This window comes from Erithacus rubecula (assembly GCF_903797595.1).
Source record: "Erithacus rubecula genome assembly, chromosome: 31".
Classification (NCBI taxonomy): Eukaryota; Metazoa; Chordata; class Aves; order Passeriformes; family Muscicapidae; genus Erithacus; species Erithacus rubecula.
The window spans coordinates 910393-926885 of NC_136682.1; the positions used below are offsets into that span (position 1 = coordinate 910393).

Sequence of the window (16493 nt, forward strand, 5' to 3'; positions counted from 1 at the left end):
CCGTCCCCCCCGCCCAGCCCCGGTGCCGGTGCCCGCCCGGTGCCCGGGAAAGGCCGGGGGCAGCCCCGGCGGGCGGAGCCCCGGGACGCGCCGGAGCCGCCGAAATTGCGGCGCCGCGGGCAGCACGGCCCGGTGACAGCGCGGGGAGACAGCGGGGACACCGAGACGCGCGGCGGGGGACACGCCGGGGATCCACCGAGGCGACACCGCTGCGCTCACCGGGGCAGCCCAGGTGGAGCCAGGGGGCGTCCCGGTGCCGGTACCGGTGCCGGTGCCTCCCATCCCGCCAGGAACTGCCCCGGGTTTTCCTGCCCGTCCCATCCCATCCCGTCCCGTCCCGGTGCGGCGGGGCGCAGCCCGGGGACCCCGGCCCGGTATCGGTTCTGCTTTCGAGGGGAGGAGGCGGCGATTTCGCAGGGGCGGGAGCCACCTGCCCCGGGATTCCCCACCTGCCGCCGCCCCATAAGAGCCCGGTGGCGGCGCCGGTGGCGGCACACACCGACCTTCGATGGCTCCGCTCCGCCACCTCCGCCTCCGCCTCTGCCTCCTCCTCGCTGCGCTGCTGCCGCTTCCCGCGGCACCGGCACCGGCAGCGCTCCCGCTCCGCCACCCGGACTGGGCCGCCTGCAGGATCCTGTCCCGGGAGCTGTCGCGACTGCTCACGACCGTCAAAGAGCCGCACTCGGCGCTGGTGAGCGCGGGGGGCTCGGCCGGGGGCACCGGGAAGAACCGGGGGGCTCAACCGGGGGCACCGGGAAGAACCGGGGTGTACGGGGGGATCGCAGCGCGGGTGGGACCGAGGGTTCGGGGTCCCGCCCGGGGGTTCCGGGCACGTTGGGACCCCACGGATCCCCGTTCCAGGACGGGATGCAGCTGCTGGAGGAGGACTCCCAAAATTGGCCCCCCCGGATCCGCTGCAGCGACGCCTGTGACCCCCTGACTCTGGAGACCAACCACACGGTACCGGGGGGCTGCGGCGGTCCCGGGGGGAGTCTGGGGGGGCCTAGGGATGCTGGGGGATCACAGAGATGCTGAGAGTGCCTGGGGGTCCCGGGGTGTCCGGAGTTCAGGGGATGCTGAGGGTTTTTTTTGCCTGGTATGTACCTGGGGGTCCCCGAGATATCCTGGGGTGACTTGAAGTGCTACGGGATGTGCTTGAGGTTCCCAGAAGAGTCTGGGGGGAGCCCAGGGGGTTCCAGAGGTGCCCAGGGGTCCCGGGCATGTTGTAGAATGTGCCTGGAGTTCCCAGGGATGCTGGGGGATAGGTTTGGGGGTCCCGGGGATATCTGGGGGTCCTACAGATGCTGAGGATGAATCTGGGGGTCCCGGAGATGTCTAGTGGTCCCTGAGAGGCTGTAAATACCTTTGGAGGTCCCAGAAGGGTCCCAGGGATGCTGGGGGATGCCACTGGAGATTCCGGGGGTACCTGGGGGTCCCAGAGATGTCCCGGGGATGTACCTGTAGATTCCAGGAGTTTCTGGGGGTCCCAGGAAGGGTGAAGGATGCCCCTGGGGGTCCAGGGATATCAGAGGGGTCCCAGAGATGCTGAGGATGAACCTGGGGGTCCCAGGGATGTCTGGGGGCCCCAGAGATACGTTGAGGATACATTTGGAGGTCCCGTAAATGTCCCAGGGATGCTGGGGGATGCCCCTAGGGATCCCGAAGATGTCTGGGGTCTCAGGGATGTTGAAGATGTGTTTGGGGGTCCCAGAAGGGTCCCAGGGACGCTGGGGGATGCCCCTGGGGATCCCGAGAATATCTGGGGTCCCAGGGATGTTGAGGATGTGTTTGGGGGTCCCAGGGACGCTAGGGGATGCCCCTGGGGGTCCCAGAGATGCTGAGAATACGTTTGGGTGCCCCAGAGGGGTCCCAGCAATGCCGAGGGTTCCCACGAGAGCCGGGGGGTCCCGGGGTGCCGCTGAGAGTGTGGGGAGCTCCCGAGAGGGTCCCGGACCCCCCATCTCACCCCCCCCGCTCCCCACAGCGCTGCCTGCACCGAATCCGCCAGGCGCTGCAGCACTACCGGGACCTGCTGGGCTCCGAAATCTTCCGGGACCAGCCCCAACCCCAGCTGGAGAGCACGATGGAGCAGCTGCTGCGACACGTCCAGGTGAGAGCGGGGGGCTCGCAGGGAGCCACAGGTGAGAAGGGGGGGGCTCACAGGGAACCCCAGGTGAGGAGGGGGACTCAGAGGGAGCCGCAGGTGAGGAGGGGGGGCTCACCGGTGAGGACGGGGGGACTCGCAGGGAGCCCCAGGTGCGGAGGGGGGCTCACAAGGAGCCCCAGCCACCCCTCGCCGCTCCCCCTAACCCCGCTGTCCCCGCAGGAAGGACACGGCCACCCTCCCCGGCACCCCCCGGTCCCCACCGCGCTCTGGGCACAGCCCCTCCAGCGACACCTGGCTCTGAAGCGGCTCCGCTCCTTCGCCGCCGTCATGGGCCGAGTGTTCAACCACAGCGCCCGCTGAGCCCCGCCCCGGACAGCGCCCCCTCCCCTATTTATTGTCCCTCGCTGAGGGGTTATTTATGATGTGCGACGTTCCGCTATTTATCTATTTATGAGTTTCTAATAAAGGTCCGATGGAGACGAGCGAGCGGCTGCGGCGTGCGAGGGTGGGAAGGGGTTTATTTACAGGGGAGGGGTTTGGGGAGGGGTCACTGGAAGTCGCTGGCGTCGAGTTGGAGCGGGGGGAAGTCGGTGAAGAGGGAGGAGACGGCGGGCAGGGCCGAGTCCTCGGGCTGCGGCAGGAACGGGTCGTGGTGGTCCAGGAGAGCAGCGCTGCCTGTGGGGGACAGGGCAGGGATCAGGGGACAGGGCAGGGATCGGGGGACAGGGAAGGGATCAGGGGGCAGTGCAGGGATCGGGGGGCAGTGCAGGGATCGGGGGACAGGGCAGGGATCGGGGGACAGGGCAGGGATCGGGGGACAGGGAATGCCAAGGGACAGAGCAGTGATCAGGGGACAGGGCAGGGATCGGGGGGCAGGGCAGTGATCAGGGGACAGGACAGGGATCAGGGGACAGAGCAGGGATCTGGGGACAGAGCAGGGATCTGGGGACAGAGCAATGCCAGGGGACAGCTCGGTGCCCAGGGGACAGCCAGGTACCCAGGTGACACCCCTGTCCCCCTCCAGCCCCGCCACTCACCGGGGCTCAGCTGGAAACTCTCCTCCAAGCTCTCCACCACGCTGGGCATCAGCTCCGCCTCCTCCAGCGCCCCCAGACTCCCCGAGCCCGGCCCCAGCCCCTCCAGCGCCTGCAGCAGCTCCTGCACGTCCTGGCTCTCCGGGAGCAGCTCCTGCACGTCCTGGCTCCCCTGCAGCAGCTCCTGCACGTCCTGGCTCCCCTGCAGCAGTTCCTGCACGTCCCGGCTCCCCTGCAGCAGCTCCTGCACGTCCTGGCTCCCCTGCAGCAGTTCCTGCACGTCCCGGCTCCCCTGCAGCAGCTCCTGCACGTCCCGGCTCCCCTGCAGCAGTTCCTGCACGTCCCGGCTCCCCTGCAGCAGCTCCAGCTCCCTCAGCGCTGCTGGCAGTGTCCCCTTCTCCTCGGGGACCCGCGGTGGCTCCACAGCCCCCTGCAGTGTCTCTGTGTACACGGCCACTGTCCCCTGCTGCCCCTGCAGTGTCCCCAAGTCCCCTGCTCCCACCTGCAGCATCCCCAGCCCCCCAGGCAGCACCTGCACAGTCCCCACAGCCCCTGGTGCCACGTGTAGTGTCCCCTGGATGTCGGGGACCCCTGCTGCCACCCGTGGTGGCTCCAGGTTTTGGGGCTGTGGTTGCAGCATCCCCAAGCCCCTGGGCTGCAGGGTCCCCAGGCATGTGGCTGTCACCTGTGGTGACCCCAGGATCTCAGGAGTGACCTGCAGTGTCTCTGGGCTTGTGGCTATCACCTGTGCTATCCCCAGCCTACTGGCCACCCCCTGAGGGGTCCCCAGGCACTCAGGGGTGACCTGTGGTACCCCTGGGCTTGTGGCCACCCCCTGAGGAGTCCCCAGGCACCCAGGGGTGACCTGTGGTGTCCCTGAGGTCTGGGGCTGTGGCAGTGCCAGGCCACCAGCCTGCTGTGTCCCCTGCCCTCTGGGCTGCAGCTGCAGCATCTCCAGGTTCTCCGTGGCTACCACCAGCTCCTCTTCTGTTTGCCACTTGCCAGGCTGCCTGCAGGGAAAGAGCAGAGTTGGGGTCAGGGGTCAGGGTCAGGGGTCAGGAGTTGAGGTCAGGTTCAGGGGTGGGGGTCAGGGATTGGGGTCAGGGGTTAGGGTCAGGGTCAGGTGTCAGAGGTTGTGGTCAGGGTCAGGTGTCAGGGTCAAGTGTCAGAAGTTGGGGTCAGGGGTTGGGGCTAGGGGCAGGATGAGGTGTTGGGGTCAGGAGATCCCACAGGGTCACAGATGGCCCCAGGTGTCCCCACAGCCCCTCACCTGGAGGATACACGGATCAAGCGCCGGTTCAGGTATTTCTGGGAGTCACTCAGGGTCTCTGGGGACAAAGAGAGGGGTCAGGGGGTGGCAGGTGGCTCAGTGCCAGGCCATGCCAGGCTGTGCCAGCCCATACCCTTCTGCCTCTGGCTGTAATAGGGCCCAAAAGCCTCGTCCCGGGGGGTGCTGGGGTACAGGTACTTGAGGGGGTTTTCTGGAATGTTCTCCTCCACCATCATCTGGTAGTCGTGGATGATGTCAGGCAGTGCCAGCGACACCAGCTCTGAGGCTGTGTAGGGATCCACGGCCTGGAAAGTGGGGGATCCTGTGGGAGGACAGCGGGAGGGGTCAGGGGCTGCAGCCCAGGCTGGTGTGGGGGTCCTGGGGGGGTGTGTTGGGCTGATGTGGCCAGAAATGTGAATTCTGTCCCCATCTGCTAAAACTGGGTGTGGCAGTGACCCTGATCACCAGGCTCATATTATCTGCTAATGGGCCATCTTTAAACCAGCTGGGCAATCATCTTTATCTTTCCCATGACCCACCCTTCATCCAGGAGATATCTCCTGTTAATGGGCCATTGTTAAAATCTGGGTGTGGCAGTGATTCTTATCCCTGTGGGAGATATCTCCTGTTAATGGGTCATTGTTTAAAACTGGGCGTGGCAGAGATCTTTATCTCCTGGCACATACTCTCTGCTAATGGGCCATCTTTAAACCAGCTGGGCAATAATCTTTATCTTCCCACAGCCCATCCTCCCTCCAGGAGATATCTCCTGTTCATGGTCATTGAGTCCCAGTGCATGACTGATAAAATTCCATCATCCCACTGGGAGATGCTCCAGCCAGGGCAGGAGCCAAGCCTTTCCTACCCAGATGAAAACTGAGATTTTGGACAGCAAGTTATCCATCTTCCCACTGGATTCCAGAGGAAAGCCAGACCTTTCCACACCATCCCTGGAGCTTCAGAGGAAATTGCACCTTCTCCAGGAGCACTGCTCCAGCTGAACCACATCTGCCACTGCAGGAGGATGAAGCCACCATTGAATGGGACTGCTGCCACCACCCTGACTGACTGACAGGTGTCAGCTTGGATTCTGACTCTGGCAGTGTTTGGAATTGTTCTTTGTAATACTGAATTTCTATTTTAATTTTCCTAGTAAAGACTTGTTATTCCTATTCCCATATCTTTGCCTGAGAGCCCCTTAATTTCAAAATTATAATAATTTGGGGGGGTTTACATTCTCCATTTCAAAGAGAAGCTCCTGCCTTTACTGGCAGACACCTGTCCTGTAAAGCAGGACAGGGGGTCACTCACCTTTCTCGGGGTGCTCCACCCAGGTAAAGGTGACCCCGCCCAGGACGCTCTCGCTGAAGCGCAGCAGGAACGTCCCCGTGCACTTGGACTTGAGCAGCTTCTTCTCCTGCTTGCGGCTCACAAAGCCCAGGATGAGCCTGGGGGAGGCAATGTCAGCCCCTGAACCCTCCCCAGACCCCTCCCCAGTTCCCCAGCCCCGCTCCTACTCATCCTTCCAGAGCTGCTTGAGGTGCTCCTGGAGCAGCCCCAGGATCCCGTCCAGCCAGGCCCAGAAGGAGAAACCAGCAGGTCCGTCCTGTGGAAAGGGGAGGGGGACATGGGGGGACAGCAGGGACATGGGGGGGACAGCAGGGACATGGGACAGGACCACAGTGGGGTGGAAGACAGGTGTGACAGAATGGTGAAGGGAGAGGGACAAAGGGGAGCAGGGTCACAGAGGGACAGGGACATGGAGGGACAAGAGGGACAGAGCCAAGGGGGACAGGATCATGGGGGACTGACAGGAGAGGGCCATGAAGGGACAGGGCCATGAGGGGACAGCTGGGACAGGGCTAGGGGGAGATGGGGCCATGAAGAGACAGGGCTATTGGGGAACAAGAGGGACAGAGCCATGGGGAGACCAGGAGAAGGGCCACAGTGGGGACAGGGCCATGGGGACAGAGAGGACAGATGGGACAGGGGGGACAGGGCCATGGGGACAGGGCCATGGGGACAGGGCCACGGGGACAGAGGGGACAGGGGCACGAGGACAGAGGGGACAGGCCCTACTCACCTTGGAGAACTTGGGCCAGGTCACGGTGCTGTCCTGTGATGGCTTCGAGCCTTGAGGTGACAGCAGGGTGAGGGGGGGCAGTGCAGCCCTGTCCCCCCGTGTCCCCCCCTGTCCCCCAGAGTCCCCAGGAGCCCCTGGCCTCACCCAGGAGTTTCTCAGCCAGCATGAGCAGGTTGTCCCGGCTCAGCCCTCGCTCGGCCACGCTCTGGAACTGCCAGTTCAGCACCTCGGCCAGCCGGGGCCATGGGGCCGGCGGCGGCGACGAGAAGAACTGCTGGGCCTGGGGACACGAGGGGACACGGGGGGACACGGGGTGAGCAGGGACAGGGACAGGGTGAGGGGATAGGGACATGGGGCAGGGATGGGGACATGCACCAGAGTAGGGGAGGACATGGTGGGGACAAGGATATGGGGAAAGGACAGGGACAGGGTGAGGGGACAAGGATATGGGGAGGGGGCAGGAGGGGAACAGGTGGAAAGGATGGGGACAGGGAGAGAGTACAGGGAGACGGGGAGGGGATGGGGAGGGAATGGGGACAAATACTGGAGCAGGGGAGGAGGACATGGAAGGACAGGGACATGGGGGGGACAGGGACAGGGTGAGGAGATGGGGACAAGCACTGGAGCACGGGAAAAGGACATGGGGAGGGAATAGGGACAGGGGAAGGGGATGGGGACATGCAGCAGGGCAGGGCACAGGGGTGAGACCAAGGGACAGGGAAACGCAGCAGGGGACAGGGCCAAGGACATGGATCAGGGGATGGCACAAGGAGCAAGGACAAGGACATGAAGCAGGGCAGGGGAGTGGCACCAGGGGACAGGGATGTGCAGGGACTGGCCCAGATTGAGGGACAGGGCACAGGGGATAACCAGGAACAGGGACATGGGACAGGACACCAGGACAGAGACTGGGATGGGACACAGAGCAGGACAGAGGACAGGGCTGGCAGCACAGGGGGTGGCACTGGGCTCACCTTGGGGTCAGAGCTGAGCATGTTGAACCAGAGGATGGAGGCCCAGGCACTGGAGAACTGGTTGTTGTTGGAGATGATGACAAAGGGCAGCGTGGTGGTCTGGGGAGGGGACAGGGCTCAGGCTGGCTGTCCCCAGCCCCTCTGCCCTCCCCTGGGGAAGGGACAGGGCTCAGGCTGGCTGTCCCCAGCCCCTCTGCCCTCCCCTGGGGAGGGGACAGGGCTCAGGCTGGCTGTCCCCAGCCCCTCTGCCCTCCCCTGGGGAGGGGACAGGGCTCAGGCTGGCTGTCCCCAGCCCCTCTGCCCTCCCCTGGGGAGGGGACAGGGCTCAGGCTGGCTGTCCCCAGCCCCCTTGACCTCCCCTGGGGAGGGGACAGGGCTCAGGTTGGCTGTCCCCAGCTCCCCTGCCCTCCCCAAGCCCCCCAGCACCCCCAGCCCTCACCTCCAGCTCCAGCTCCAGCCCGCAGTAGGCATAGGCCAGCGTGAAGGTGATGAGGTGCAGCTCCTCTGTCACCACCAGGGGACCCTGCAGGAGGTGGCACTGCTGTCCCCACCTGTCCCACTGCCCCCCTGTAGCCCCCAGCCCCCATCCCACACCCACCTCGCCACTGCTGCCTTTGCCCTTGCCAGCCCTGCTCTCCTTCTGCTCCTTCAGCGTCTGTGGGGAGGCAGAGTCAGCCCAGGGCAGGGTCCTCACCCTGCTGCCCAACCCAGGGGGGGGATTTGGGGGTCTGGGGGGGTCCCTACAAGGTACTGGAAGTCGCAGACCAGCCCCTCCTGGGGACTGTCCCCGGCCAGGAGCGTTTTGCTGCTCGATGTCAGGATGTTGAACTTGCGAAACCTGCGGGGCAGAGACAGGAGGTGGGAGGGGGTTGGGACCCCCAGGAGGGCACATGGGGGTCCAGAACCCCTGGGGGGGGCTGTGAATGGGGGCCAGGATCCCCCTCCCAGCAGAGGGCATAGCTCATCTGTGGGTGGGGGTGTCAGGACCCCCAGATGAATTGGGGAGGGGGATTGAGACCCTGTGAGATGCAGCCCTGCTGCAGATGGGGGTCAGGACCCCCAGGAGGGCACATGGGGGTCCAGAACCCCTGGGGGGGGCTGTGAATGGGGGCCAGGACCCCCCTCCCAGCAGAGAGCATAGCCCAGCCGTGAATGGAGGCATCAGGACCCCTGGATGAATTGGGGGGGTGGTATCAAGACCCCTGTGAGATGCAGCCCTGCTGCAGATGGGGGTCAGGACCCCCAGGGATGGCAGATGTGGTTCAGGACCCCCCTCAGGGGCTGCCATGGGGGCTCAGGACCCTTTGGGGTGGGATCCCATCCCCACCACCTCCTCCAGCACTCTCCCAGCTCTCACCCTTTGATGTTGGGCGGGTCCCTGCAAGACACAAGATGGGGGTGGATCAGGCACAGTGGGACCCCCGTGGATGCTCAGGGGGGTGTCAGGAGGGGTGGGGGTCCCACCTGTCGATGTGGATCCTGGCCTCCATGTGGTGGTTTCGGTCGTGCAGCCTCACCAGGAGCCGGGCACGGGCTGAGAATTTGCTGGCTGTGCGCAGCACCAGCGGGCGCCTGCTGGCGTTGGGGGTGCTGGGCTGCTGCTCCACCACGAAGGCACTGGGGGAAAATGGGGGGGGTCAGGACTGCCCTGAGATCCCCTGCCCTCCCTGTGCTGCCCCCACTTCTTATAATCACGGAATATTCAAAGCTGGAGGGAACCCAGAAGGATTATTCAAGTTTAACTCGAGGTTTGGTAACAAAAAAACACCCCAAAAGCTGCCCAGTCCCAAATCTCAAGGTTTGAGTGTTGTCCAAACAGCTGCAGAGCTATGGAATATCCAAAAGTGGAAGGGACATGTGAGGATCATCAAATTCAACTCCTAACCTGGCATAGGGCAACCCCAAAAGTCTCCCCCAGTCCCTAAAACACCTGAGAGCACTGAGGATCTGACAGCATTGTCCAAACACTCCCTGACCCCTGGAATTATTGAATATACTCAGCTGGAAGGGAGCCACAAGGATCAAGTACAACTCCTGTCCCTGCATGGACACCCCAAAAGTCCCTCCAGTCCCCAAAATACCTGAAAGTGTGTTCAAACAGTCCCTGACCCCTGAAATTATGGAATATCCTGAGTTGGAAGGGATCAAAGCTCTGCACAGAACACCCCAAAATCCCACCCTAACCCTGAGGGCATTCTCCAAATGCTCCTTGAGGTGGGAAGAAACCCACAACAAACTCTGAGTCCCAAAACACCCCCAAAAATCTGAAATCCCAACACCTGAGAGTGCAGTCCAACCACTCCCTGACCTCTTGAATTCTGGAACATCCAGAGCTGGAAAGGACCCACCAGGATCAAAGTCCAACTCCTGTCCCTCATAGCACACCACAAAAATTTCCCCCAAATCTCAGCACTGAGAGCATTGCCCAAACCCTCCCTAAATTACAGAACAGCCAGAGCTTCAAGGACCCACGAGGATCATTTTTCCCAGCTCCAGCCCCTGCACAGACCCCCCAAAACCCCACCCTGTGCCTGTTGTCCAAACTCTCCTGGAGCTCTGGCAGCTTTAGCAATGCCACCATTCCCTGGGGATCTCTTCCAGTGCTCAACCACCCTCGAGGGGAGGAAAAACCTTTCCCAGCTCCCCACCCCAGCCCTGCCTGGCTCAGATCCCACCCCTCACCTCTTCAGCAGGTGTGTGAGCTGCTCCTGCAGCCTCTGCTCCAGCAGGGGTGTCTCTGCCACCAGTGGGTCCCTCTCGTAGGTCACTTTTTGTCGCAGGTCCTGCAGTGCCCTCAGCAGCTGTCGCAGCTGGAACAGCCCCTGGCCCAGCTCTGTGAACCTGGGGGGGGGTCAGGGACATCAGAGGGGTCTGGCTGCTTGTTGGGGGTCTCAGAATTCTCCAGAGAGAAATCAGAGTGCAGGGGTTGAATAAGTCTTAGAATGAATTTTGATGCTCTTAGTAACTAAAAGGTTTCAAATGCCACAGCAGCAATGAGTGTTCTGGTGAAGGTTGAAACATACTGATATCTATATTTATATCTATATCTATATCTATATTTATATCTATATCTTCAGTAGAGGCTCTAAGCCCATAGTTGAAGACTCAGACATAATAGAGCTATAGTAAGAATATTGCTTACATTTCTTAGAACATGACAGATTGTATGTGTAGTTCTACAGGTAACCTGGTGTGCTGAGAAACCAGAATCCTTTTAGGTTAAAGAGTGGTGGGCTGAGTTTGCATCTCAGCTTGTTGGAAGAGACTATATAAGACAATGTTTTGGGAGAGTTGTTGCTTTTAGCCATTGGCTTCTAGCCATTATCTTATTGCTCATTTGCCATTGCTTTTTGCTATTGCCTGAGACTGATGTGCTTTGTAAGAAGATGGGCTTTGTAAGGAGATGGGCTTTGTAAGGAGATGGGCTTTGCAATAAATAACCTTTTTAACTATTAGCTGTTTTGCTTTTTTAGAAATTACACGACAAGAAAGAGCCTAAGAGCTCAGAGTAGGAACCTGTAGAGCACCAGAGTTTGGTGCCTGTAGAACACCAGGGGACAGAAAGAACCCCCAGAGCTGCACCCCCCGAGCCCCCCCCCAAGCCCCCCCAGCCCTACCAGGTCTCCAAGGGGCGCAGGTTGGTGTCTCCAGGGCCGCCCAGGCACAGGCGCTGCTGCCGCAGCCTCCAGCCCCCCAACTCCTCCTGCAGCAGCTCCTGCAGCGTCTCACTGCGCCCCAAGAGCTGCTGCATCTGAGCCAGCACCTCCTGGGGGGAGATGTGGCTCTAAGGGGGGTGCTCAGGGTGGTCACACACCCCCACAAAGCCAGACAGGTGTGTTGGGTTGATGTGGTCAGAAATGTGGATTCTGTTACCATCTGTTAAACCAGGTGGGGCAGTGACCCTGATCTCCTGGCACATATCCTCTGTTAATGGGCCATCTTTAAACCAGCTGGGCAATCATCTTTTATCTTTCCCATGACCCACCCTTCATCCAGGAGGTATCACCTGTTAATGGGCCATTGTTAAAAACTGGGTGTGGCAGTGATTCTTATCTCTGTGGGAGATATCTCCTGTTAATGGGACATTGTTAAAAACTGGGTGTGACAGTGATTCTTATCCCTGTGGGAAATATCTCCTGTTAATGGCACATTGTTTAGAACTGGGTGTGGCAGTGTCCCTGATCTCCTGGCACACATTATCTGCTAATGGGACATCTTTAAACCAGCTGGGCAATCATCTTTATCTTCCCACAGTCCATCCTCCCTCCAGGAGATATCTCCTGTTCATGGCCACTGAGTCCCAGTGCATGACTGATAAAATTCCATCATCCCACTGGGAGATGCTCCTGCCAGGGGAGGAGCCAAGCCTTTCCTACCCAGATAAAAACTGAGATTTTGGACAGCAAATTATCCATCTTCCCACTGGATTCCAAAGGAAAGCCAGACCTTTCCACATCATCCCTGGACCTTCAGAGGAAAACTGCAACCCTGCTCCAGCTGAACCACATCTGCCCCTGCAGGAGGATGCAGCACCATGGAATGGGACTGTGCTACCACCCTGACTGACTGACGGGTGTCAGCTTGGATTCTGACTCTGGCAGGGTTGGGATTGCTCTTTGTAATACTGCATTTCTATTTTAATTTTCCTAGTAAAGAACTGTTATCCCTAATTCCATTATCCTTGCCTGAGAGCCCCTTAATTTCAAAATTATAATAATTTGGAGGGAGGGGATTTACACCAGGCCACCCTGACCCCTCCTCACCCGCCGCTGCCGGTCCAGGCTCTGCAGTTTGGCCTGGAGGGCTTGGAGCTCCTGGATGTACCCGGGGTCGTTGCTCCTGTTGTCAGCTGTGGGAATCCGAGAGGGGTGTCAGGGTTTTTGGGGTGCTCACCAGGGTTTTGGGGTGCCACCTCCCCTGTGTATGGCTCACCTGGCCGGTAGTGCACCTTGTAGCAGAAATCAAACGCATCCTGCAAATCCTCCAGGTGCCTGAAGGATCGTTCAGCTTCCTGCGGGTTCAGGGAGGGGTCATGAAGGGCCGGGCATCCCCCGGGGGGCTCGGTGGGGGTCGCAGGGTGGGGAAGGGGGCGTTACCTGCAGAGCCGTGTGGAACTCGGCCAGACGCCGCTGGATCTGCTGCTCCCGGCCGCTCTCCGGGGCTGGGCTGGGGGCGGGGGCCGAACCCCCCTAAGGGACACACGGGGTGAGGGGCAGCAGCCGCGGGACCCCGCGGGGTGAGGGGGGGACACAGCCCTGCCCCCCTACCTGCCCCCCCGCCTGCCCCAGGCGCAGGATCCGCCGCTCCTCCTGCAGCAGGTTGGCCACCAGGTTGGCGAATCCCTCCGGCTTCTTCTCAAACTCGGCCTGAGGAAGGGTCGGGGGGCGGTCAGGGGGCGCGGAGACCCCTCCCCTCCTCCTCCTCACTCCCCTCCCCCAGCCCTGAAGCGCACCTGGAGGTCGCGCTGAGCCTTTCGCAGGTTGTGCTTCAGCATGAATTCCTCGTGGCCCGAGCCCAGGCTGCCCAGGCACTCTCCCAGTAGCACCAGTAAGGAATGGAACAGCATCCGGGCGTGCCCTGAGGAGAGCGGCTCCGCCGCCTGGCGCCTGCGGCAGCGCGGGCTCAGCACCTGCCCGAGCCCCCGGTGCCGCCCCCAGCCCCGGATCCCACCTCTGCCCGACCCCCGGTGCCGCCCCCAGCCCCGGATCCCACCCCTGCCCGAGCCCCCGGTGCCGCCCCCAGCCCCGGATCCCACCCCTGCCCGACCCCCGGTGCCGCCCCCAGTCCCGGATCCCACCCCTGCCCGACCCCCGGTGCCGCCCCCTGCCCAACCCCCGGTGCCGCCCCCAGTCCCGGATCCCACCCCCGTTACCAGTTTTGGTCCTCGATCCAGGCGGCCAAGCACTGCCGCACGGCCATGGGCAGCGCCGAGCCCGCGTACAGCTGGTGCACCTGCTCCAGGTAAGTGTTGGCCAAGCTCTGCACCTCCTGCCACTGCGCCATGCTGGGGGGACAGAGGGTCAGGGGCGTTCCGAGGAGCCCCCGGCCACGGCAGGACCAGGGGACTAGGAACACCCGAGTGTCCAGCTCTGCACCCCGCGTACCTGCCTGCAGCACGGGCGGCGCGGGGTCCCTCTGCTGCTGCTCGGTTCTGGGGGTCCCTCTGCTCCTTCTGGATTTTGGGGTCCCTTTGCTGCTGCTCGGTTCTGGGGGTCCCTCTGCTCCTTCTGGATTTTGGGGTCCCTTTGCTGCTGCTCGGTTCTGGGGGTCCCTCTTCTCCTGCTCGGTTCTGGCTGTTCCCGGGGACTCTCTTCTCCTGCTCGGTCCTGGGGTCCCTCTGCTCCTGCTCGGTTCTGGGGGTCTCTCTTTTCCTGCTCGGTTCTGGGGGTCCCTCTTTTCCTGCTCGGTTCTGGGGGTCTCTCTGCTCCTGCTCGGTTCTGGGGGTCTCTCTTCTCCTGCTCGGTCCTGGGGTCCCTCTGATCCTTCTGGGTTTTGGGGTCCCTCTGCTCCTGCTCGGTTCTGGGGATCTCTCTGCTCCTTCTGGGTTTTGGGGTCCCTCTGCTCCTGCTCGGTTCTGGGGGTCTCTCTTTTCCTGCTCGGTTCTGGGGGTCTCTCTTTTCCTGCTCGGTTCTGGGCGTCTCTGCTCCTGCTCGGTTCTGGGGGTTCCCTCTGCTCCTGCTCGGTTCTGGGTGGTCGCGGGGGTCCCTCGCTCCCGCTGTGGTGGCCGCGGGCCGGCAGCCGCGTCCTGCGGTGGGAGCAGGGGCTGAGCCGAGGGGACTGAGCCGAGAGGGGTTCCCCACCCGGGGCAGGGTCACACACACACACACAGCGCCCACGGCGAGGGCCCGCAGCACCCCTTAAGGAGCACCGCAGATCCCCCGAGACCCCCACTGAACCCCCCGGGCACCCCCAGTGTCCTTCCCGCAGCGATGGGCGCCCCTAAACACCCCCCGCACAGCGGGACAGCCGTCCAAGGGACCTCCCGGTGCCCCAGCTGGTGTCCCCTGCCTGTTCCCCCCTCCCCCGGAGCCCCCCGTGCTTCAGAACCGCCCATGTCCCCCCCGGGACCCCCGGCCTCCCCCCGGGACCCCGGACCCACCGCCGCCGCTACCGGACCAGGAAGGCGGCCTGGACACGGTGCCTCCCCCCGTTCTGCGCGGTGATTGGCGGAGCTCAAGGACGATGCCACGCCCCCTCCCCGCTCTGACCGGTGATTGGCGGAGCTTAGGGATGATGCCACACCCCCGTTGGGCTGCGCCGTCCATTTCCCCGAGTTGACGTCACACTGAGCGGGGCCGCGGGGGCGGGGTCAGCGCCAACCGGGGGCGGGAACGGCGGCGGACCGGGATGGGCGGGGCGACAGGGACAGGGACAGGGACGGGACCGTGACAGGCCGTGGGGACAAGGGCAGGCCGTAACAGGGATAGAGCCATTGAGACAGAGCCAGGGAGACTGTGACAGGTCGTGGGGACAGGGGACAGAGCCATGGGGACAGTGACAGGCTGCAGGGACGAGGACAGAGCTATAGGGACAGGGTGTAGGAACAGGGATAGAGCCGTGGGGACAGCAGGATGAGCTATGGGACAGGCCATGCGGTTGGGAACAAGACATGGGGACAGGGACGATGGGCAGAGCTGTGGGCATGGTGAAAAGCCATGGAGACAGGGGTACAGAGAGACAGAGCAACTGCAGGGATGGGGACAGGGTCAGGGCCAAGGGAAGAGGACACAAAGCCCTGGGGACAGGGACAGACTGCAGAGAGAGAGGGAGAGAGCCATGGGGACAGGGACTGGGATGGGCTGGCTGTGGGGTAGGACTCGGGCTATAGTGACAGGAACAGGCTATAGGGGACAGCACAGAGTCACAGCGGGACAGGGACAGGCCCAGCCCAGCTGCCACCACGTGGCTCAGACCACCACGTGGCCAAGGTCCCGCCGCCCCAGGGCGGGGTGACCCTGCACCCATCCAAACAAGGACCCGCTGCCACACTGGCCTTTATTCAAACGATGACCACGGGGCCGCTGTGGGCAGTGGGCACCGGCGAGGGCTCCCCGGCCGAGGTGAAGTACCCGAAGAGCGCCCGCACGCCGGCCTTGATGCCCGGCTGCAGCCCCATCTGCACCCCCATGGCCACCGGGCCCCCCAAGCCCCCGGTGAGCGCCGTCAGCCCGGCGTAGCCCAAATCCTCGGCGGCCTCCAGCGCCCGCGTGGACGCCGTGGCTTTGCAGCCCTGGAAAGCGAAGTAGACGCTGGTGCCGAGGTTGTAGAAGATGCTGACTCCCGGTACCCACTCCAGCACCCGGTGCGCTTCCCGCTCCCCCGCAGGGCTGCAGGCGTCCGTGTCCTCATCCTCCCGCCGGCGCCGGCACAGCCGGACCCCCGGCAGCCCCCGGGTGGGCGGCGTGGGCACCATGCCAGGATCCACGCAGGCAGAGCCCCCCGGGCGTGCCAGACCCAGCAGCAGCAGCGCCAGCGGCCGCGGGGCCGGAGCGCCCGGTATCCGCGCCAGCCCCCGCAGCAGCGCCGCGGCCGTGGGGGTGCCCAGCTCCTGTTCCAGCTCCCGCACCTCGGCTTCAGCCTGGGGGGCACAGCCAGCCCCACGCAGCGCCAGAGCCAGGGCGGCACGGGCCAGGCCGCGGGGCAGCGGCGGCAACCGGGAGAAACCGGGCAGGGTGTGCGGACCGAGGGTGTGGCACGGGATGGCAGCAGCGTGGGTGGGCTCGGGTGGCCCCACCAGCTCGGTCAGCAGCCCCTGGTCACCGGCAGCCAGCCCAGGGGTCAGCACAGACACAGCCATGAGGATGAGGAGCGGGAGGAAGAGAACTCGGGGCATGGTGGTGGCTCTGTGGAGGTGGGAGAAGGGCAGAGCTCTGTCAGACCCCCATAGTCACAGCCCCCCGGGACCCCCCCCAGTGCCCAGCTCACCCGCTCGCCGCTGTCCCCTGCCCTGTCCGGCCGCTGCGGCCGCAGCTGCCCCGTGACCCTTTATAGCCGTTGTTATCAGGGAGTTGCAACACGTCCGGCA

General features: G+C 63.2%; 3 protein-coding genes across 3 annotated transcripts; 1 reads left to right on the forward strand and 2 right to left on the reverse strand.

The window, feature by feature from the left end:
* The first annotated feature begins 407 nt into the window (after nt 1-407).
* On the forward strand, nt 408-2590 carry IL23A (interleukin 23 subunit alpha). The gene is made up of 4 exons (XM_079329089.1): nt 408-691; nt 862-960; nt 1985-2110; nt 2327-2590. The coding sequence occupies exons 1-4, from the start codon at nt 509-511 to the stop codon at nt 2465-2467; spliced, it is 549 nt and encodes a 182-aa protein (XP_079185215.1). The 5' UTR covers nt 408-508; the 3' UTR covers nt 2468-2590.
* Nucleotides 2561-14595, reverse strand: STAT2 (signal transducer and activator of transcription 2). Its single transcript, XM_079329246.1, has 25 exons — nt 14568-14595; nt 13573-14213; nt 13341-13472; nt 12921-13074; nt 12736-12834; nt 12565-12657; nt 12401-12479; nt 12232-12317; nt 11086-11234; nt 10151-10309; nt 8933-9085; nt 8826-8846; nt 8213-8306; nt 8067-8123; nt 7908-7991; nt 7469-7567; nt 6639-6774; nt 6495-6544; nt 5929-6017; nt 5723-5859; nt 4545-4733; nt 4412-4469; nt 3887-4151; nt 3145-3826; nt 2561-2782 (listed from the first exon to the last, which is right to left on the reverse strand). The coding sequence occupies exons 3-25, from the start codon at nt 13469-13471 to the stop codon at nt 2655-2657; spliced, it is 3192 nt and encodes a 1063-aa protein (XP_079185372.1). The 5' UTR covers nt 13472; nt 13573-14213; nt 14568-14595; the 3' UTR covers nt 2561-2654.
* An 849-nt stretch (nt 14596-15444) lies between these two features.
* APOF (apolipoprotein F) lies at nt 15445-16476 on the reverse strand. The gene is made up of 3 exons (XM_079329144.1): nt 16394-16476; nt 16254-16311; nt 15445-16220 (listed from the first exon to the last, which is right to left on the reverse strand). Exons 2-3 carry the CDS (start codon nt 16299-16301, stop codon nt 15468-15470), a joined length of 801 nt encoding a protein of 266 aa, XP_079185270.1. The 5' UTR covers nt 16302-16311; nt 16394-16476; the 3' UTR covers nt 15445-15467.
* Nucleotides 16477-16493: the final 17 nt, after the last annotated feature.